The following is a 19,614-nucleotide window of genomic DNA, read 5'->3' as shown; positions in this document are numbered from 1 at the left end:
ATGCTGCGGATCTGTCCAGGCCTTTTCGCTGGGTTAGTGAACATCTCATCATTTCACACGAGCATTAAAATGATGTACTCCTGAGGAGATAGGTGAGTGTTGGTGAATTTGGTTGTTTATTTTTTTGATGTCCCGTGTTTGTTAAGCAAAGTTAAAGACGGTGTTGTTGTTCGGTCAAGAATGGGCAAGACTTTGTCCTGTTGGTCAGCTGACATAGTGATGTGGACAGACTTCTCGGACCTCCCGCTGAAATACTGAATATCACTGCTATGCAACCAGACTAGGTCTTTTGTTGACGTAATTTTTGTACATTCCTGCCACCCCAACTAGGGAGTTGTAAGGACTAAGGAAGTTATATTTACGTGTTGATTTCCACGTGCATTCTGACGTCATTTTTTCCTCACGCTCGTATGCTTTGACTGATTTTTCTTGACGTTTATCATTGTAGATTCTGTCACGTGTCACTGTCATTAATATGACATTGTTGCACTGTATAATTGGCGATTTATACTTTTTTGAAAGGATTTACTTAATTTGTTTTGGAATGCTGTGGATTCGAACTTGCATCAGACAGCATATTGGGATCTTAGCCTTTTGCTTTTATCACTACGCAACTCAAGTTGATGGGCTAGAACATGGTTTTTAGATGCCTTTAAGAAAGATGAACAGGGTAAGGGTAGAAGATGTATGTGGGTGTGTCACATGCTTTTGTCACATGGACTACATCTGAACAGGGTCTCTTCGAGTATCAACCCATGTTTGGCCAGCCTCATTCAGCGAGGCATGAATGAACTAACGTAAGTAGTGAGGTGGAAAGTTACATGTAATGTAACCCTAGTCTTTATAACAGCCCAACAAGATCCACCCTGTGATGTTGTATCATGTTTTTGTTGGGTTAAAGAACCTCTGGCCTAGTCATGCACTTCTCTGATAGTACGATATTCCTATGCAAGAAGACTTATATGGTTTTATAGTTCTTATTTGACACAGCTGATCAATATCTGCTGCATGTATTCCCAAGTGAAATATCAAGTCTGTATATGTCATTTGCTTTTATTCTGCTTTTTCCACAGAAGTCAAGGGAACTTATGCAGATCAGTGATGCAATTTCCATGTAACATGCCTGTTTGAAAATGACAGAAACAAGTAAATTGCTGGATAAAATGTGCAATGCAGTGGTCTACAATGTACGTAGCCCAGCTGATGGAAAATTCAGAGATGTTAAGATTGTTCAAGATGGTAACAAAACCTATGTGATTGCTGTGAAGGATAACAAGCATGTGGCCCAGGCTGAGTCAGGTGGAATGAAATCTATCTGCATGAAGAAAGAAAATGAGGATACTGGTGTGACAATTTCACAAGGAAGACTAGAACTGAATGAGAGGACCAGAGACCGAGTAAAGAGGAACTTGGCAAATATTGGTGATGAGTCTGAGGATGAAGACATTTACACATCTTCATCTGAACTGGCCGAGGTGTTTGGGGTTACTAGTAAACTGCCAGAAACTCAAACTAAGTCAGGCTTGGTACTCTGTCCCAAGTTATGCTATCAGAAAGACAAGTGGATTAAATCTGCATCAAAGTCTCCAGAAGTAACATATCAGACAAGTGGTTGTATCAGAAAAGATGTAAATGTAATAGATGCTAAAACATCAGTAAAAAGACCTACACTTGGCCGTAATATCACGTTCAGTCCAAATGATCTGACGGGAACGAACGTGGCTCTTAATAGAAAACTGTTTGCAAGCCCATCATGCGGAAGTGACGCGAGCACTGTCATAGGATTTTCCAATAAAACTCCTGTGTCTTCTGGATCTCAAAACAAATGCACCATTACTCCTGACTTTGTTCGCCATGCATACAAAACACCTACTCCTGAATTGCCAGAAAAACTTGGAGCTGTAAGGAAAATATTTGTTGTTCAGGAAAGTCCGTCTTTCCCTAAGTCAAGTACGCCGAATCAGAAATGCTCCAGAAAGACTGCAAATTCCCCTAAAGTGCTGTTAACATCCGGTAACACATCATGCACAACACCTTTAATTACCTACAGTTCTGTACCAGTGACGAATAAAGTTGATACTCTTGGAACTAGCTCCCCTGCGACACAAATACATATTACCATCCAGGCTAACTCCGACAGTCAAGGCCCTGTGCAGGCCTCCACCAGTCAGAAGGTCACCTCTGACATTAAAGGTAACAGTTATAATATTAGTGTCTGTTTGACACTGATGTAAATCCATCTTTATCGGGTCATCATTAAAAATACCTTTGTTAGACATAACCTGACTGACACTCTAAAACATTTTTAGTAAGAATCCTGGGCCCAGTTGTTCAAAAGTGTATCAGGACTCAAGTCCTGTATTGACTTTGTCCCAGACTAAAGTGTCATTTGCTTTGTACAAGGATATGACCTTTATTAAGATTTAAGCCTGGCGTAACTTCAGCTTAGCTAGTATGGCTATATGTAGCTTTTGTTGAAAACCAATGCTGACTGGGGAAAGTCTCAAAAGTCACTTGTAAGAGTCAGTGGTTTTGCCGGTCAATCAGATTTCCTGCATCCATAAAAGTGACCTATAAGTATTTATATGAGTGAAATATTCTCAAGTACTACATTTACAATAACATGTGTAATAGTGTATAGAATCCTTTTGTGACAATGAATGAATATGTCTTTACATTGTTTTTTGTACTCAAATGCACATATGTTTAAAGACATCAGAATGCCACAGATTACCTCCAAACATTTTCTTGTGTGTCTGTTCCGCTAGGTGAGAAGAGTGTGAACCTTGATGATTCCCTGACAAATATTCAGTGGCTTGGTGGATTAGCATCTGAAGGGCTGGTCCCTAAAAGTAAACCAGGAGCTATTCCAACTGGAAAAGAAATTGAAAGGGTAACGAGAATTTCTTTATCAGGGCTTACACATGTATATCGTGAATTAATGAAGTAGCCTTGCAGGCTGTAGGCTTAAATATAAGTGTTTGAGGATGAATTAGGTTAGCATTTCTCTGCACTTTCCTACAGTATGCATGAGGTTAATGTTCAACACTGTGGTGCACTGTTTGCTGAACTGTCTCTCAAGAACATGTATATGACAAATTGTATTCATTCTTGCTGGAAACACATGGGTTACATATGTCAATCTGTCTGTGAATCTTGACGTCAGAATTGCTTTTGCTGAGAATGAAAGGAATCATAGGGGTCCATTTTGAACGACCATTGCACACCGGCCATCTTCATCCATATATGGCAATGCTTTTACATTTCTATGCATGCATAACCTTTCATAATTTGAGTTGAATTGGAGTTACATGTATTAAAAAAAATTAATTTTTGCCCAAAAACAGAAAATTTCAAGGCACTGAGAGTCACATTTTCTGAAAGTTCATAAATTCGCTATTAGAGGAAAAATACAGAACATTCAGTTTGAATGGCTTGAAGTGAACATTTGCGTTTATTCTCCAATATGTAGTCTTTTACTAGGTAGTCCAATACTAGGTAGCTTGAGAGCATGACCTCATCTTTATAAATATGGGGGCCTCTGTGGCTCAGTTGGTTAGTGGGCTAGTGCAGTGTAATGACCCAGGAACCTCTCACACAGGCGGTAACATGAGTTCAAGTCCATTTGATGCTGGCTTCCTCGCTAGCAGTACATGGGAAGGGCATGAGTTTCCCCCGGGTTCTGCCCGTTTTCTTCCCACCATAATCCTGCCCGCTGTCGTATAAGTGTAATACTCTTTGAGTACGGTGTAAAACACCAATGAAATAAATAAATACATAAAAAAAAAATGATCTGGCCTGCAAACGAAATGTGTTAAGATATTCATGTAACTGAAATAAAGCTTAAAAAAAAAAGGGAAAATCAAAGCAATTACTGACTATTTCATAATACTGCCGTTGTTTGTAGGTAAGTCTGGAGTGTGGAAGACACAAAAGACCTGCTTACTCGTACATGATGTTGATCCGTATGGCCATGAACAGTCGTGAAGACAAAAAGATGACACTGCGAGAAATCTGCAAATGGATTGAAGACACATTCCCATTTTACAAGTACACCGCAAAACCTGGTTGGAGGGTAACTATTGTACTGATGGATAGATCATGCGAAGCTTAAGTCATAATACTTTTTTTCAGTTCTCTCATCCGTAATTTAGTCTCCCATCTTGCCGTCTTGGAGGATACTAGACTGATGAAGATGACGAGAGAAGGTCACTCAATTTAATTGATAAGTCCAGCAGCTTATCTTACCAGATTGAATTCGTAGTTCGGTCTTCTTGTGTTAGTAGGGTCATAAAACAGGGGGTAACCTCACAAAGCCTTTCTTCAGTCATGGGCTATGCGAAACTGGGTCCACAATTCAAGACATTCATCAGAGCAACCAAGTTGTTGGACAGCCTGTGATTGGACTCTAGCAAGGAGCATGCTAACTACCAGCACTAACCTCTGGCTACTGTGCTTGTGTGTTTTGTAGCTTTACAGCCGACCCAAACTGCATTTAATTTCTCAGTGTGGGAAAAGCAGTGTACTAAAGTTACAAAGTGTGGCTGGGCATGTGTAGTTTGATTAACTTTCAGTTTTTGCTCACACAAGCATCACTGCTTGTTATTCACATTATCTATAACCCTTGCATGTATTGCGGCCTTTGCTACTCTGTTTTGACAAGTTTTCCAAGGTCTAAGTAACTGATGAAAACTGGGTCCACAATGGAGACACTATGGGTTTCCTTTCAGGCTACACTATGTGCTCAACAGACTGTTTTTTCTATACTTGTAAATTCTGAAAGAATGTGTTACTACAGATTTTAGATACCCACATATTGCGCAACAATGAAGATCAAATGATTTATATTTACTGCTTGTCTTTCAGAATTCCATCCGTCACAATTTGTCTGTTTATGACATATTCGTCAGAGTTCCTTCTAACCCAAAACAGCACGGTTCCCATTGGACTGTGAAGGACAGTAATTCCAAGAAAATGAAATACTCCAAATCCTCCCAGGCTAAAGGTATGCTTCTGCTTTGATTAGAAACAAAAATATGTTGTGGTATAAAGTAGCTTAATCAAAGTTGAGATAGGCCTTGTAATTTGAGTCACAGATTTACTGGGTGAGGTCGTGAGTCAAGGCTGCCTTGGGCAGAGAATTTCCAAGATTTGCATGCATTAATGTTCACAAAAAATTGGACAGGATTTGTTTTATATTTCATGGTCTTACATGAAGTTTCGTTTTTCGGGTTTTCATACGAGCATACATACTGAGCTGTCTCTGTAGGTGACGTTTTGTGCATTTTATGTGGGAAAGTGTCAGTTACTTTTTAAAGTGTGGTCTTTTACTTGGGCTCTCAGGCATCCTCCACCTATAACACTAACTGCTGTGTGCTGTTTAACACAGACACATCAGGTCAGTAGTTGTATGCTGGTCTAAATGTCCGGTCTTTTTTCACAGATACTCTAGCCTCACAGGATAACTACAACCAGTCCCTGACTACACATGTCTTGTCATCGGTGCCCCTCTTCAATGCAGCCTCATTAGGTCTAACTCAGCTGAATATTCCTGGGCAATCATGTAACCAACCTGCAGCTCAATCTGGGCACCTCAAGAAAAAGGAAAAGAAAGGTATTTTTGCATAGTATGATGAAGGACCACAGATCTGTTTAGCCAAGGAGCATATCTGTGCAACCATCATCAAAAATTTTCATATCATGGAGTCTGTAACTGTACTTGTCCTAATTGTCCTAAGCTTAAACATATTCTTGTTTATTACCGAAGTGGTGTTAAGCCATATTCATTCATTCATACATAATTATCTTGAAGGTCCTACGCCCATCCTGCCACGCCCACCTGTGTCGTTACCTTTGATGAGAAACCCTGGAGGAACTCTTCAGGCCTATGCACTTATACCCATCAGCTCTCTGGGTGGTGCCTTGCCATCCACTACATCACAGTTATCCATGATTCCTGGTGCTAATCAGCCAGTCCCAATTCCCCAGCCCATGGATACAGGTGTGATACTCAATCAGGCCCAAGGGTATCAAGGTATGTCAGTCAAAATGAATAATTCATATTTTCAGTACAGTTTTATTATAGGGTATTAGTCGTTATTAGATGTTTGTGTGTTAAATAAATACAGAAACGGATGCACCTAATTTTGTAGACCAATCTAATCCAGAGTTGTTCTATAATTTGATAGTGTAAAACACAATATGGTAAGAAAAAATGTATTTTAAGAGGTAAATAAACATGGTAAAACATTACTTTTGGTGCTGAAACTTTCGTAGTAGTCTGTCATCCTACCTTCTAAAGAAACCTCAAAACAACTGTCTAAGATCAATAGAGCTTAGGCAAAAGGGGTGACTTAGTCCTGTACGAAACATTAGGTCATTTACCACATGTATACCTCTCTGAAGTGGATAGCATAGCATTTTGTTGTTTTGATACGATTATTGACTATTACACTCATACAGAGCTCTAATTAAACTAGCAAACTTTTTAGTAACCTGAATACTTTAAAATGATTAAATCTTATTTATGAAAAATAATATGTTTCGTGAAAGTAGTGATGCTGGTAGGGAACCGTTAGTGGAGTTTGAACAGTTGACTCCAGCGTCTGTGTTTGGCTTGTTTGTGTCTTGGACTAAGCGTATTGCTATGTTTCAGGGAATGAGCAGCTGTCAAGTGCTGTTAATACAGGTGTAGTCCCCTGCAGCCCTGAAGTTGTGGCATCTGAGGAAAGGAAGGTTGACACCTGCAATGTGATCAAAGAAGCGTGGAACACAGCAGGCTGTATGGACGTAGAAACCACACTCCTCCAGGAATCCACGGGTGATGAACAGCCCAGCAAGAGAACAAAGGTTAAACCAGGGCTACCTAAACCAAAAATGTACTCAAAGTCAAAATCAAAGAGAAAGAAATCCGGCAAAAGCAACAGAACTGTCCAGAAAAATAGCACACCTGTGAAGGACAGTGGAATTATCACTGAAAGCCAGTTAGACAATGATATAGAGAATGGATTACCTACTCCATTACGGCAACTTCTGGACACACCAGCAGCTGAGCCGACTGCATCATCAACACCACTCAAGTCTATGGCGGACTCTCCCAAGTGGCTGTCACCCATTGCTGGTCTGACACCTGGCAGACTGGGTGGGCTGTGCAACGGGAGCTTCCTGGACTGTTTACCTGCTAACTTCGACTGTGACTCCCCGACCATTGTGACTCCCGTGAAGTCACTGGAGGCCTGGTTGAAGATAGCAAATGGTCTGCTTGACACTCCGAACGCCTCTCTGTTACAGATAAACTCTGCCGACCTCTCTCCTCTTCACGGGGGAGGTGACATTGACTGCCAGACTAAAGACAACCCTCAGAGTATCAGTCACTTATTGGCTGAGATTGACCCATGTCTTGTAGATGAGCTGGACAATTCACAATTTAATTTATCCAGTTTGAACTGGGCTAATCCCTTTCAATCCACATAGTTGTTTTTTTTTGTTTTTTTTTTTGGTAACATGTCTATGAATTTTGAATATTGAGTTTCTACATCTGTTATGAATTTTGTTTGGTTTTTGTTTATGACTTGGTGCAAATTGGTGCATAGTTTTGTTATGAATTGCAGTTTTTCTATTTCTTTTTTTTTAATTATAAAGCTCAATATTTGTGGAAGTTTTGCTTTAATAATATGCCATAAATGATGGAATTATTGAAAATAATATTGTCATCAGTACATGTCAATTTTTGATGTGTACTTGTATCTCGTACATATCAGTTATATAATTTGAATTTTGACTTTCTTTTGATCTGTATTATTTGAGTTTTTCTTCATTAATGTCATTTATCAGTGAACTCAATTCTAAAACAAAACTTCCATGTAGCATTTTTTTTTTATATTTATATGTGACTGGAAATATTTTTTTTGTGTGAATGGATTGCTCACATAGTTGTCAAAGGGTGCTTCAAAGATTCTTTTTGTGTGATACAGAGCATGCATGTATCAAAGTATTTATGTTATTTAACCTGTTTAATAACTGGTGTAAACTGTATAAAATTGATGAAAATTTAAGATGTTTATTCTCTACATTGGTAGTGTAAACATTTGAGCAGTTTGGCTGGGTGAATAATAGAATTAAAAGTGCATGCCTGAGCCAGGCTCTGGAAATTGTGTGAATAAGTGAATCATCCACAACTGCATGTAGGCATGTTAAAACAGTGCGCTCAGTACACCTGCGCTTGTAAATGTCATCAATGTCCTGTAACTTACTCCACACCGCCAGCATTAGTTAGGACATCAAATTCATTATTGGACATTAATTATGCAGTTCAGATTTTCATATATCTGTAGAATTGATTACAATATATTTGAAATGTTTGAACAGTATTTAAATTGGATAGCATTAAGTGAACAATATTATTCATTTGACAGGCCTCAAAACAATAGAACTGCATTTTAGGAGGATGTAGTAGTACTGTACATAGTCATCTGCGTCATACATGCAATAGAAATAATATTTCTCAAGGAACCATCAGCATTAATTATTTAACTTTGAAGTCCCAAGAAGTATTCATTTTGACACATTTCTCTCTGTGACAACTTCTTGTAATAAGTATATGTCAGATATCTGTATGACAGTTAGATATTTTCTCTTGTGTTATAATAGGAAAAGTGGTGACATTGATTTCATAAATATTGTATTGTCAAGTACATACTGGTGTCAATACACAATAAGCTGGTAGGCAAAGAAGTCCCTTTGAAAAATTTTTGCTCACATTGTAGCTGAAGGATCTTAATCCCATGCCATCTCTGACAGTCAATTGTTTATGTTTTGTGAGTTTTCAAGTGGTAACCAGTGCTACATTTTCAACTATAGCATCAATCGGAACTTGCTGTTTCTGCTCTAAATAGATTTATGCTGTTTACATAGTGTCAAAATTTAGACAAATTTGAATAATGTAATGTCATTTGTGATCTGTGCTGTTCATTAAATACAATTAGAGTATGCAATACAGCCATCTTTTTAAGGCATGTGGTGTTTGGGGAGTTAAGGCAGGTTATCAGGAGCTTGCCACTCGAAAGTGTATAAAATGTTAAATCAGACTTAAATGTTGATTCCACTGTCATCTTAATACACAAAGTGAGTGAGACTAAATTTAACAGTAGTCTTACTTTTGGAAGTACTTGGCCATAATGTGAAAACATGAATATTCCAGGAAAGACCCTGGCTCAGCCATTTACCTATACGCCTGGCTGTTACAACATACAAGTACATGTTTAACTTATATAGTCGGCCATAGAAAAAGACCAATGTGTGTGTGTGTGTATATATATATATATATATATATATATATCAACAGCCATATATCACATGTTGACTTATGTACCCCTTTGCGTCAAGCAGACCCGTTTGATGTCAGTGTGCATGTTGATTGCTTGAACTAGAAAATGTTTAAGTCGGTCTCGTTATTTATTTCTGAATGTTAACAAGTCCTTGTTTTCCTCACATGCATGCATAGCTGTTCAAACCTCGGATTTGTCCAGATTCTTTGAAGTAGGCAGCTGTTGTACTCTGTTATGAAATTGTCTATGAAATCAGTGTTACCTGTAGATTACTAGATTTTGAAGGTAGTCACAGTGGTGTAAATTATATTGCTCAGGATAAAGAGCCATACACAGCAAGTCTGTGAAAATATATATAGTGTGGTGGTGTCATTTATTTACTACAGGACATAAAAAGGATAGGCCTTATGTTTCCACCAGCTTTACCTGTAACTACCCTAAATCCTTAACAAATTTGACCAGTAGATTTGAAGGCATTTTAACATTTTGAAGATTAAAGTAAAATGGTCACTTGGAGTTTTCACAGAAAATCTAAAACATAATTTGCTGAAATAGAACACTTTTCCATCTGTTCATCTGTGTACTTTGTAGGCGGTCAAATTTGTTGAGGATTTAGGGTCAGGATACAGCTAGAAGTTTGTTGGTTTAACACTTTGCCCATGTACATGCTCAGTTCTCTGGCTATCAGAATGGTTTGTGATCATGACTGCATTTGGCTACAGCAGAAAAAACAGTGAAGTTGTAGTCTACTATTTGTCATATTCATTCAATACATGCCACCAACCTCTGGTAAGTTCCTGACAAACTTTCCCATGTGACATACATGTATGGACTGTGTGAACAAACCTTGTTGAGCAAATGGCAACATAAGAGCCTCTGACCCCACAAACAGTAACATCGGGGTGAGGTGGGGGGTTACATTGCCCAAGGACAGTTGTAAAGCCCAACCTCTTGTGCCCAGTAAACATTGACTGGCAAGCATTATAACCATTTGACCATGGATCCACCCAAACAAGTCAGTATAATGTGGCTACACTGGATATGGACTTCAGCGAGATGAAAATCTTTCTAAACACTACTGGTCTTATGAGTACACTTCACAAAATAAGTAACACAGGTATCATTTGTAAATGTCACACTTTATTGACATCAATGGTAATACAATTAGACATGTTCCAAAAGGATGCATACCAGTACAAGAGTGAAACATCAGGAAAATAAATGCCATTTTAGAAAAGTGACGGAAATTCTTTTGTAAAATGTTTACACTATAAGACTAACAAAATGGACATCCAAGTACATGTAAACTAAATCTAAATCAACAAGAGAGCTAAATCAAAGGCAGTGAATAAGGGTAAAAAATGCCAAAAATTGAAAACTACATTTACCTATGTGTATATGTATCAAATGATTCAAAGTGCGAAAAATGTCGCAAAAAAAAAAACTACAAAGAAAATGAAAAGGCCAGAATCAAACCAAAGCAAACATATTCAGCAATGAATTTAAGCTTTTCCAGACGTTAAAAAAATTCAATATGAATGTCTGCCACGGACCAGGAAAGGTTAGATCCGAGATATGTTTTATCCTTCACAGCTTAGCTTTCTGAAATAGGTCTGTGTGGAAGCTCAGCTGGAATCCTAGTCCGCCGATTTCAGAGCTCAGGAAAGCTATGGGGCCAGCCCACAATAATGGCACAAAATGCCTACAGTACTGATGAAAACAAGAGCCAAAAAGATTCAGACAGATGTCATCCTGTACACCATTCTGAACTGTCATACATGAAGACACATCTTACCAAACCTAAACAAGACTATTGTTAATAGGACAACCAGATGTCCTAGGGATTAGTTACATGCTTGATTGCACTATGATGTCAAAACATGATTTCCAAACAGGGTGGCAAGACATTTTACATCTAAAGGAAACATCCTAATCAGCATCCAAAATGAACTATTTTTTCGGTTACTTAATATCAAATTCTTTCAGGTGAGGGCCTAAAGTTTTCACTGTTCATTCAAGGAATATCCTCATTTCCTAAGAGTAGAACAATTCTTATTTATTTGGAATTCTTTGTCTTTTTTTTTTTGTATGGTGTAAGGGAGCAATTAAGTCCTATTTTTGGCAGTGTAATGTGAAATGAGGTAATACAATCTGAATATCTCTCTGCCCTATGAAGGCATGCACTTCACCTTTATGTAACAAATATATATTATTGCACATTTTATATCTGTTGACAACTCAGAAAATTCATTTTTATGTTCTTGTTTTATCAGAGATTAAGAATGCTGATTTCAATATTAACAAACAAATGCTTATTAAACTATGTTGACCTTTCTTGATATAACCACTTCCTCCATAAAGTACATGTAAAGGGATAAATGTAAAACTGTACAATTCATGACATGTCATATGCATGAGTATTTGAAATAACAGTACAGGAGAATACATCTATATCCAAACTGGCATATAAGGACTTCATCTTTCAATAAGCCAACAGTTTTTGATGTTTTTCAAAATTTCCCCATATTTATAGCTACATAATACAGATCTGGAGAAAAAAAATAACTAAACTACATAAACCCACTGATATAAAAAATACACACATGTGTAACACTATAATCTTTTTTGTCTGGACAATGCAGAACAAATACTTGCACAATATGTATTTCTTATGTCCCCCTGCAAAAACATTACAATGACACAAAACTTATTCCAAATCATGTAGGAACAATTTCAAAATGTATAAAGCAGAATGTCAGAAGGTCTGAATTCATCAAGACTGAACCATATGAGTGAAACATACAATAAATGTTGCAGAAATTCCATCTCTGCAATTAAAAACTGGGAATTACCAAACAATAACAATGTTAATAACGATACACTTAACATACATGAAGTCGAAATTCAAGACTACTTGTAGACGTTATTCTTTTCTCCTTCCATACCTAGTTCAAGATTAGTCAGCCAGGAGTTGAGGTGACCTTGACACACTCTTGTGCCATGAAATTAACTCTACCACCAGTCAGGAAAAATCTAGAATTCCATTCCTGGACAAGACGTGCAAGCTTGGAACTTGCCAAGTCACCAGTTACACTGTATGTAACATGCTTGATTGGTGTTTATGCCATTTTCAAGAATATTTTCTTATACAACAGCGGCCAGAATTATGGTGCAAGGAAACTGAGCAGAGCCCAGGGCCTGCCACAGGAAACTAACATATCATATGCAGGTTGCTGCAGACCTTCCCACGTACGACCGGAGAGGAACCCAGCAAGAGTATAATTATAATAATAATTATGTGAATCAACACAGTAATACGATATATGTAAGTCACAAACACTTAAGCACTGTCAGATCAGAATCCAAATTTCCCGAGCAATTTAATTAGCACCCTATCAACAGTAAAGATAGTGGTCATTTAATATGACCTTTAATCCTTTCAATAATGAATGTTTGTTTTACTCTTGAAAATAACCTATTTTGGGCATTCAGGGCTCACTTTCACAAATGTCTGTCATGAATAGTTTGTAACTTTCCATGTTAATAGCGTTGCCTTATGGCAGAGTCTTTTCAAAAAGAAATTTGACTTGTGATCACAGGTTTTTGTTTACTAGCTATGACAATCATTCTTTACATTACCTGATACATACATGTTAGTGGTTCAAATTTTTGATGTTCATCTTTTAACACGTGTCTTACTGCAACAAAGAATTCTTGCCCCATATCACAACTACTGCGCATTTCTGCGATTACAAACAATGAAACAATTTTCATGATGAAAGTGTTTGGTACTAGGAAGACTGCTGGGAGTGACTGGACTCCATTTTGTTCTGTGGAATTATTTCCTCTTGTATCAAGAATATATCACCATAACATTCACATTATAGGTTTGTATTATACATGTAGTTTGCATGGTGTTACTGTATGTCAGCATGTAATGGCTTACGTAACTTGCCAGGGAACATGATCGTCTATTTATGTTACAAGAAGCTTATATAGTCTACACCATAAGGCTGTTGGAAGCTTCAGGGAGTGCAATGTCGACACCAATTTAAATGAAAATGTGCCATTTTTAATCATGCCCATCTGCGTCACTAATGCCTGTTTACATGAGGAGTTGGCGCTCGCTCTCCACTTGGAAACCTTCGCTGCCCTCATCAGAGTGGTTATCTCCAGGTGGTGCGCTCGGAGGGGCCGGATGTGCGCCCCCAACTGCCCAGAACTGGGTCTGGGGAGAGTGGCTAGGGTATCCAGATTGAGGAACACTCTGGGGATACTGACTCTGCCAGTAGCTGGTGGGTTGATGAATGCCAGATTGTGGGGCATAGCCTGGGTAGCTGTCAGGGGGAGGGCTGTGCAGTGGGGCAAACATCTCCCCTGTGTGGCCTGAAGGGACTGCCATAAACTGCTGACTCATCCTACCTCTGTCCATGGACTGTTCCACAGGTACAAACTCCGGCCCACCATACTGTAAAGAGTGAACAACGCATTGTTAGGATAAATCATGGTCATTATGTATCCAGTTAGCTTACGAGATATTGACACAAGTAAATGAAAATATTCTGAAGGCATTATTACCAATAAAACTGTACTATTTGTGAAGCCCTCACCTGACCAATCCATTCAATGTGGGTTTGCCTCAAAAAATCAAATTAAAAATGTGCATAAATTGCACTGAAAGTATGCTAAAATGTTGAGGAATAAGGATAAATATAAACTGCTTTGATTTGAGTTGAATGATCTACCCAGTGAAATTGTCATCAGGGAGACTGATAGCTGGCATCAATGATCCAAGTATGGAGTGTAGAAGTTAACAAGTGGCTCACCTCATCATGGATGCACTCCTGCAGACAACAGCCAATAACAGAGCTAAACACTGTAACCAAGATGATCAGCCCCAGGTAAGTCAGCAGACTGTAGGTCAGTCCTGGTATGAGCTCCACCCCCAGGGTCTTTACCATCTCACAGCTAAGACGAACCTCCTTGTTACTATCCTCTGATGACTCCTCATGATAATAGTTTTCTTCTTGATGAGGATAATAGGGAGAGGTGGTGGTGGTGGTGGTGGTGGTGGTGGTGGTGGTGGTGGTTACTGGATCAATCCATGAGGAATTCCTACATAACAGAACAAATGAACTCTTATCTCCCGAACATACAGATGTTTAATTCTCATATCAAATTTATGTATTTATTTTGGTTTCATATCATATTCAAAATTACTTTCTTTTATCAATGGCAGTCAAGGTTTATGGATAGAGGAAACCAGGCAGGACCCAGAAATAAGATTTTGCCTTTGATAATTATACTGCTGCATTCTTTTCTCCTGGTTATGATAACACAACATACATATATTTATTACATGCCAGACAGAATACCAAAAACCTTTTCCACATCAGGCAGAACACTTTGACATTCACGATGCATTTCTGGACAGATCCAAAAATTTATTTATTTATTTGATTGGTGTTTTACGCTGTACTCAAGAATATTTCATTTATACGACAGCGGCCAGCATTATGGTGGGAGGAAACCGGGCAGAGCATGACGGAAACCCACGACCATCCACAGGTTGCTGGCAAACCTTCTCACTCACGGCCGGAGAGGAAGCCAGCATGAGCTTGACTTGAACTCACAGCAACCGAATTGGTGAGAGACTCCTGGGTCATTATGCTGTGCTAGTGCGCTAACCAACTAAGCCACACAGGCCCCAGATCCAAAAATATGTACATGTATGAAATAGCCACCCCACTGTGAGTTTAATAACAGAGCATTCTAGGTGGACAGTGTAACAACAGAGGCTGGGAACAATGCCTTGACACTTACTTGCACCTGTCAATGTCATCGTTTTTTAAGCCATAAGCTTCAGGTGTTAGCACATCAGTGTAAGACATCAGGATACCATTACCCAGGCACAAAGTTCCATTGACAAGTATCCAGATAACAATCTACAGGAAAAGAAAGTAGGGTACATGTACAGACAAATTAAACATGTTACATCAGACTCAAACTGTGTTGTACATTGAATATCCTAAGCCAAGATAAACAGGTGCCTCTATGATCTTAAAAGGTTCTCAAACAGCACTGGCTACATTTAAACAATAATTAAATTGTGTATACATCATTATTTTATTTTTTTTTGGATTGTTCATCTATATATATGGTGTACTTGGGAATATCTTTCTCATGCAACTTCAGTCTGGTGTGAGGCCACAACTACATGTAACAGAAAACTCTGTTACATCTCTATCTTATGAAATCACCCAAGTTATAAGTAATGCAAATGGGACACACACTATCAAGTAATATTACACACACAAAAAAAAGACAAGCACAACACATAATAATCAGAGATGTCTTGCACAACACATTTCAAAATTCTTTACAAAACCTTACTCGTTTTCTTCTTCTTTGGTAGACTGCAATAATTCCCAAGAGCCCAGCAACAATGGGCTGAAATGAAAACCAACAGACACTGATATGTGCTGACCGTGGACAAAAATGTTTCATCATTCACCCATGCCTCCATACATATAATCTAGCATTCTTCTACAGGAGAATCACATAAAAATTATGAAACTCAACTGCTGATGGAAGGACAGCTTAGTGAGTGGAACAGAACATCTTGCAGTCCTCTGACAACCACAGTCATCTGACATCATTTAAACTTCGTACCTGTACCATTCATACAATATGATGAGTGGCTGTGCCAAGCTATTAGAACATTTACCACACTATCACCATCACCAAAAAAAAACAAAAAACATGTATATATATATAATCACAATAGCCATCCTGATAACACTACAAGTGAAGTGCTTGCTCAAAGTTATGATTACACCTTCCAAAATACTGCCTAAAGCTAAAATTATAAATAGAACACAATGACACGGAGGACCAGGCTGAGAAATTGACTAATGTCAGTTACATGTACACACTGATAATCAGCTTTAGGGGTGGAGGAAAATGGAGAGCCCGGGGAAAACCACTGATCGTTGTCAAGTTACTGATGACAACGTGTGACATACATGTACAGACTTGCATAAAAGTGAAAAACACTTGGCAAAGTCTCAATGCCAAAGACAACCACTAATTGGCACCAAGACCCCTACAAGCAGTGAGATCAATTACAAACTCTTTTCATGTGTTACATACACAGTGTGACATCGTATTGGCAGAAGAGAAGTGGTTCTTAACAAACAAAAGACTCTGTGAATGGCCCCTTAATGCCCCACATTTAATGAATGTGGGAAAATCTAGAAAGTCCTTGTCAAACACGGGATTGAACCTGCACCCTGTATATATGTTCCAGCAGATGGCAGTCGTGCATCTTACCAATGGAAGATTTGTTGCACTTGCTATACTACTTCTGGAAACGGAAAATACCATCACACTTACCACAATCCCAATCCACCAGACAACAGGGAGGCTAACTGAAGGAGGCAGTTTGGATGATGGCAGGGACTGGATCAGAGTGCCATACACTGACAAAGCAATGCCTGTGAAACCAAACATGAACAATTTTACATAAACAGACAGTCAGATACTTGTAATTTATATTATACACATATACGCACTCTCCATGACCAACTTTGAACATTTAATGACTATTTCAACGCATTTATCAAGTGACACAGTTTGCTTTCTTCTGATTGATTCATCTACCTTACAGGGCCATTAAAGAGTTCTTTGTGAAGTGTGATTAACTTCTCAAAAGAAAAACTTAAGTCTTGGTATCAAAAGTATTATTTTTTGTCAGGCCTTTATGTGTGATCCTGTAAGCGCATTTTTACAGACAAAACTTCAGGTGAAATACAGTATTTGTCAGCGTACTGTATGCATGTGTGCATTACACACCAAGATACTCATACATAAAAGAATCTATGAGTAGCTTACATTATTAATATATAGTTTCTCTGACACTGGCACGCACCTGAGTACACAGTGGAAAAATTAAAAACTACTGCAGGATATTTTACTTTTGTGTAATCTGCTGCAGGCAAAGTCAGCGACCAAAAATAACAAGTAAGTCCAGTAAAGAATAACTGTAATAAAACTTTTACAGCCAACAATTCACTGTTAAGTTCACTTATTTACTTATTTATTTGTGTTGTGTAATCTGAAGAAACTTGGTTGGTAGAGGACCTCACCTTGTCAGGCACCATGAAAACAAGTGTTTCTCTAGGGCACTAGACATCTCTGCAGTATAAGCCACATTCTACCCAGTTCTTTGTTAATTTGTTTGTTTGTGTTTTCATGTTATTTTCAACAACATAATCATTATTTCGATCATATTATCATACATGACTATGTCTCCCTGAAACAAACTAGTCCCAAGAGGATAAACTTACAATGATGTCTCTTACCTGAAGCTATTTGGAGGGCAATCACAATGGCAGTAATCCAACTTAAGATTTTGCCAGGCCGTTTCTGGGTAACCTGCTTGTCTCTCAGACTGTCAATCTTCTGCACAGCCCAGATACAGAAGCAGATCAACTTAATGTAGCCCATGCTTCAACAGTCCAGTGGAATCCAAGGTAATTATCTCAGTTTTCTTCCACTGTACAAGAGGTGAGGTCACACAGTACAAATGCTTTCTACCTGCAATGTTAAAGGGTATATGATGTTCCCTGTTTAAAAAGAACTCTCTTGGGGACAGACCGAAAGTTTCTGGCTGAATGGGTGCAGAGGTTTGGAGAACAGACGGATAGGGGCACTAAGCTGGTCCACAAAAGCCATGCAGTACCTGTGTACTTGTCACCTTGTCAACACTGCAGTGACTTGGTTCACCGGGTTTGGACATTTCAGGGTGGTGTTCAAGTAATCTGAAAAAATCTGGCCGTTGATGGAAAGTATGTATAATACAGAGGATTAATTAACACATATAAAAATACCCCCCAAATGAATTTTTTTAGCCAAAATTCCGGGGCATAATTTTCTTCATTTGGCATAGAAACATAATCTTTGTTTTACACTCCTTTTCATGTAATCCGTTAACTTTTCTTTGAAAACCAGATTTCACAATGAACAGCTCAAAAATAGTCAAAGACGAACAAAGGCAACTTCATAAACTTCTCAACCCTCCACTCCATAATATAATACTAACCAGGATACTTGTCTATATCATAATCAATGCACTTACACAATAATTTACAAGTCTGTGGCTCGTGCGAGTTGGTTCTGTTGAAGGCCTACTTATTGCGTTGTTGTTGTAATGTATGAACGTACAAAAGACACTTAACACTCTTTCAAGAGGTCTCAAAGAACAAAATCTGTCCAAACACCCAACACTCAACGATGGCCACAAACACAAGAGCACTGTATATCACAATGCATCACCTTTTCCCCTGAAAGTGGGTTCACTGAAGCATTGCGCAATGATGAGCGGATCTTTGCTGTCTTCGGATTTCCTTTTTGTGCAACACGCAAGAGAGCTAATCCCAGTGCAACAGTTTAGGTTCAGATTGGCTTATCTCCCCCTATTTTTCAACGAAACTACCCTTATTACCTCCCTTGTTCCTGCAACATACTTATGACAGAATTTTGTGTTATCCTTTACGGTAACAAATGTGTCAAACCAGAATATTAATAAAATTTATGTTTTTAATATATTCTAAAATATTGTCATAATTCAAATTTAATGCATGTTTGAAAACTTACCATAAATTTACATTCAAATAATATATTAGACAGGCATGCAAAAATACAGTATATCTTCCTCATTTACATGAACACTGAAAATGAACATCGACTGAACTGAATGAATGAATAAATGCTTACTTAGAGTTTTACATTGTAGTTCATAATTTTTCAGTCATATGATGATGTGGAGCGATTAGGTGCGTGTACATATACAGTGTTGTCTTGTGACTGAGTCAGACAATACTGCCAAAGTGCTGATGTGTCATGCCGAAGACAACAAACACAAACTACATCAAAAAAAATAAAAAATCATTCTTAAATAAATACTGGTACTCAGTAGTATGTTCAGCTTTTGTCTCTCACCAATCACTTTCACTTTATTCTATAGAAGCGGAAATTAGTATGCATCTAAAACACCAAATATAGCTGGCTTACACACTTGTCGAATCATACATGATGATTGTACGAATGTTTAACTGCTTCAAAGATCAGAGCTCTTTGCTTATAGTTGGAGCCAACATCCAGCTAACACCCTATCAATCCACTACCCCTCTAACCCACTCGAAGCTTCTCAATGAATTGAGATCTTAAACATTTCTTTTTGTTGTCTTCATACCAGTCAAGCATTTAATGTATGTACATTGGACTA

The 19,614-nt window shown here is 38.2% G+C and overlaps 2 protein-coding genes across 2 annotated transcripts; one reads left to right on the top strand and one right to left on the bottom strand.

The window, feature by feature from the left end:
- Window positions 1-8: 8 nt before the first annotated feature.
- On the top strand, window positions 9-7,473 carry LOC135467363 (uncharacterized). The gene is made up of 8 exons (XM_064745134.1): window positions 9-92; window positions 1,074-2,193; window positions 2,769-2,893; window positions 3,908-4,075; window positions 4,867-5,005; window positions 5,444-5,614; window positions 5,813-6,034; window positions 6,656-7,473. Exons 2-8 carry the CDS (start codon window positions 1,134-1,136, stop codon window positions 7,471-7,473), a joined length of 2,703 nt encoding a protein of 900 aa, XP_064601204.1. The 5' UTR covers window positions 9-92; window positions 1,074-1,133.
- A 2,973-nt stretch (window positions 7,474-10,446) lies between these two features.
- On the bottom strand, window positions 10,447-18,734 carry LOC135467362 (uncharacterized). The gene is made up of 7 exons (XM_064745133.1): window positions 18,466-18,734; window positions 17,690-17,924; window positions 16,722-16,822; window positions 15,720-15,776; window positions 15,150-15,271; window positions 14,153-14,441; window positions 10,447-13,794 (listed from the first exon to the last, which is right to left on the bottom strand). The coding sequence occupies exons 2-7, from the start codon at window positions 17,832-17,834 to the stop codon at window positions 13,432-13,434; spliced, it is 1,077 nt and encodes a 358-aa protein (XP_064601203.1). The 5' UTR covers window positions 17,835-17,924; window positions 18,466-18,734; the 3' UTR covers window positions 10,447-13,431.
- Window positions 18,735-19,614: the final 880 nt, after the last annotated feature.

Source organism: Liolophura sinensis, chromosome 6 (assembly GCF_032854445.1).
Source record: "Liolophura sinensis isolate JHLJ2023 chromosome 6, CUHK_Ljap_v2, whole genome shotgun sequence".
NCBI classification, from domain to species: domain Eukaryota; kingdom Metazoa; phylum Mollusca; class Polyplacophora; order Chitonida; family Chitonidae; genus Liolophura; species Liolophura sinensis.
This window is presented reverse-complemented; position numbering and strand designations above follow the sequence as displayed.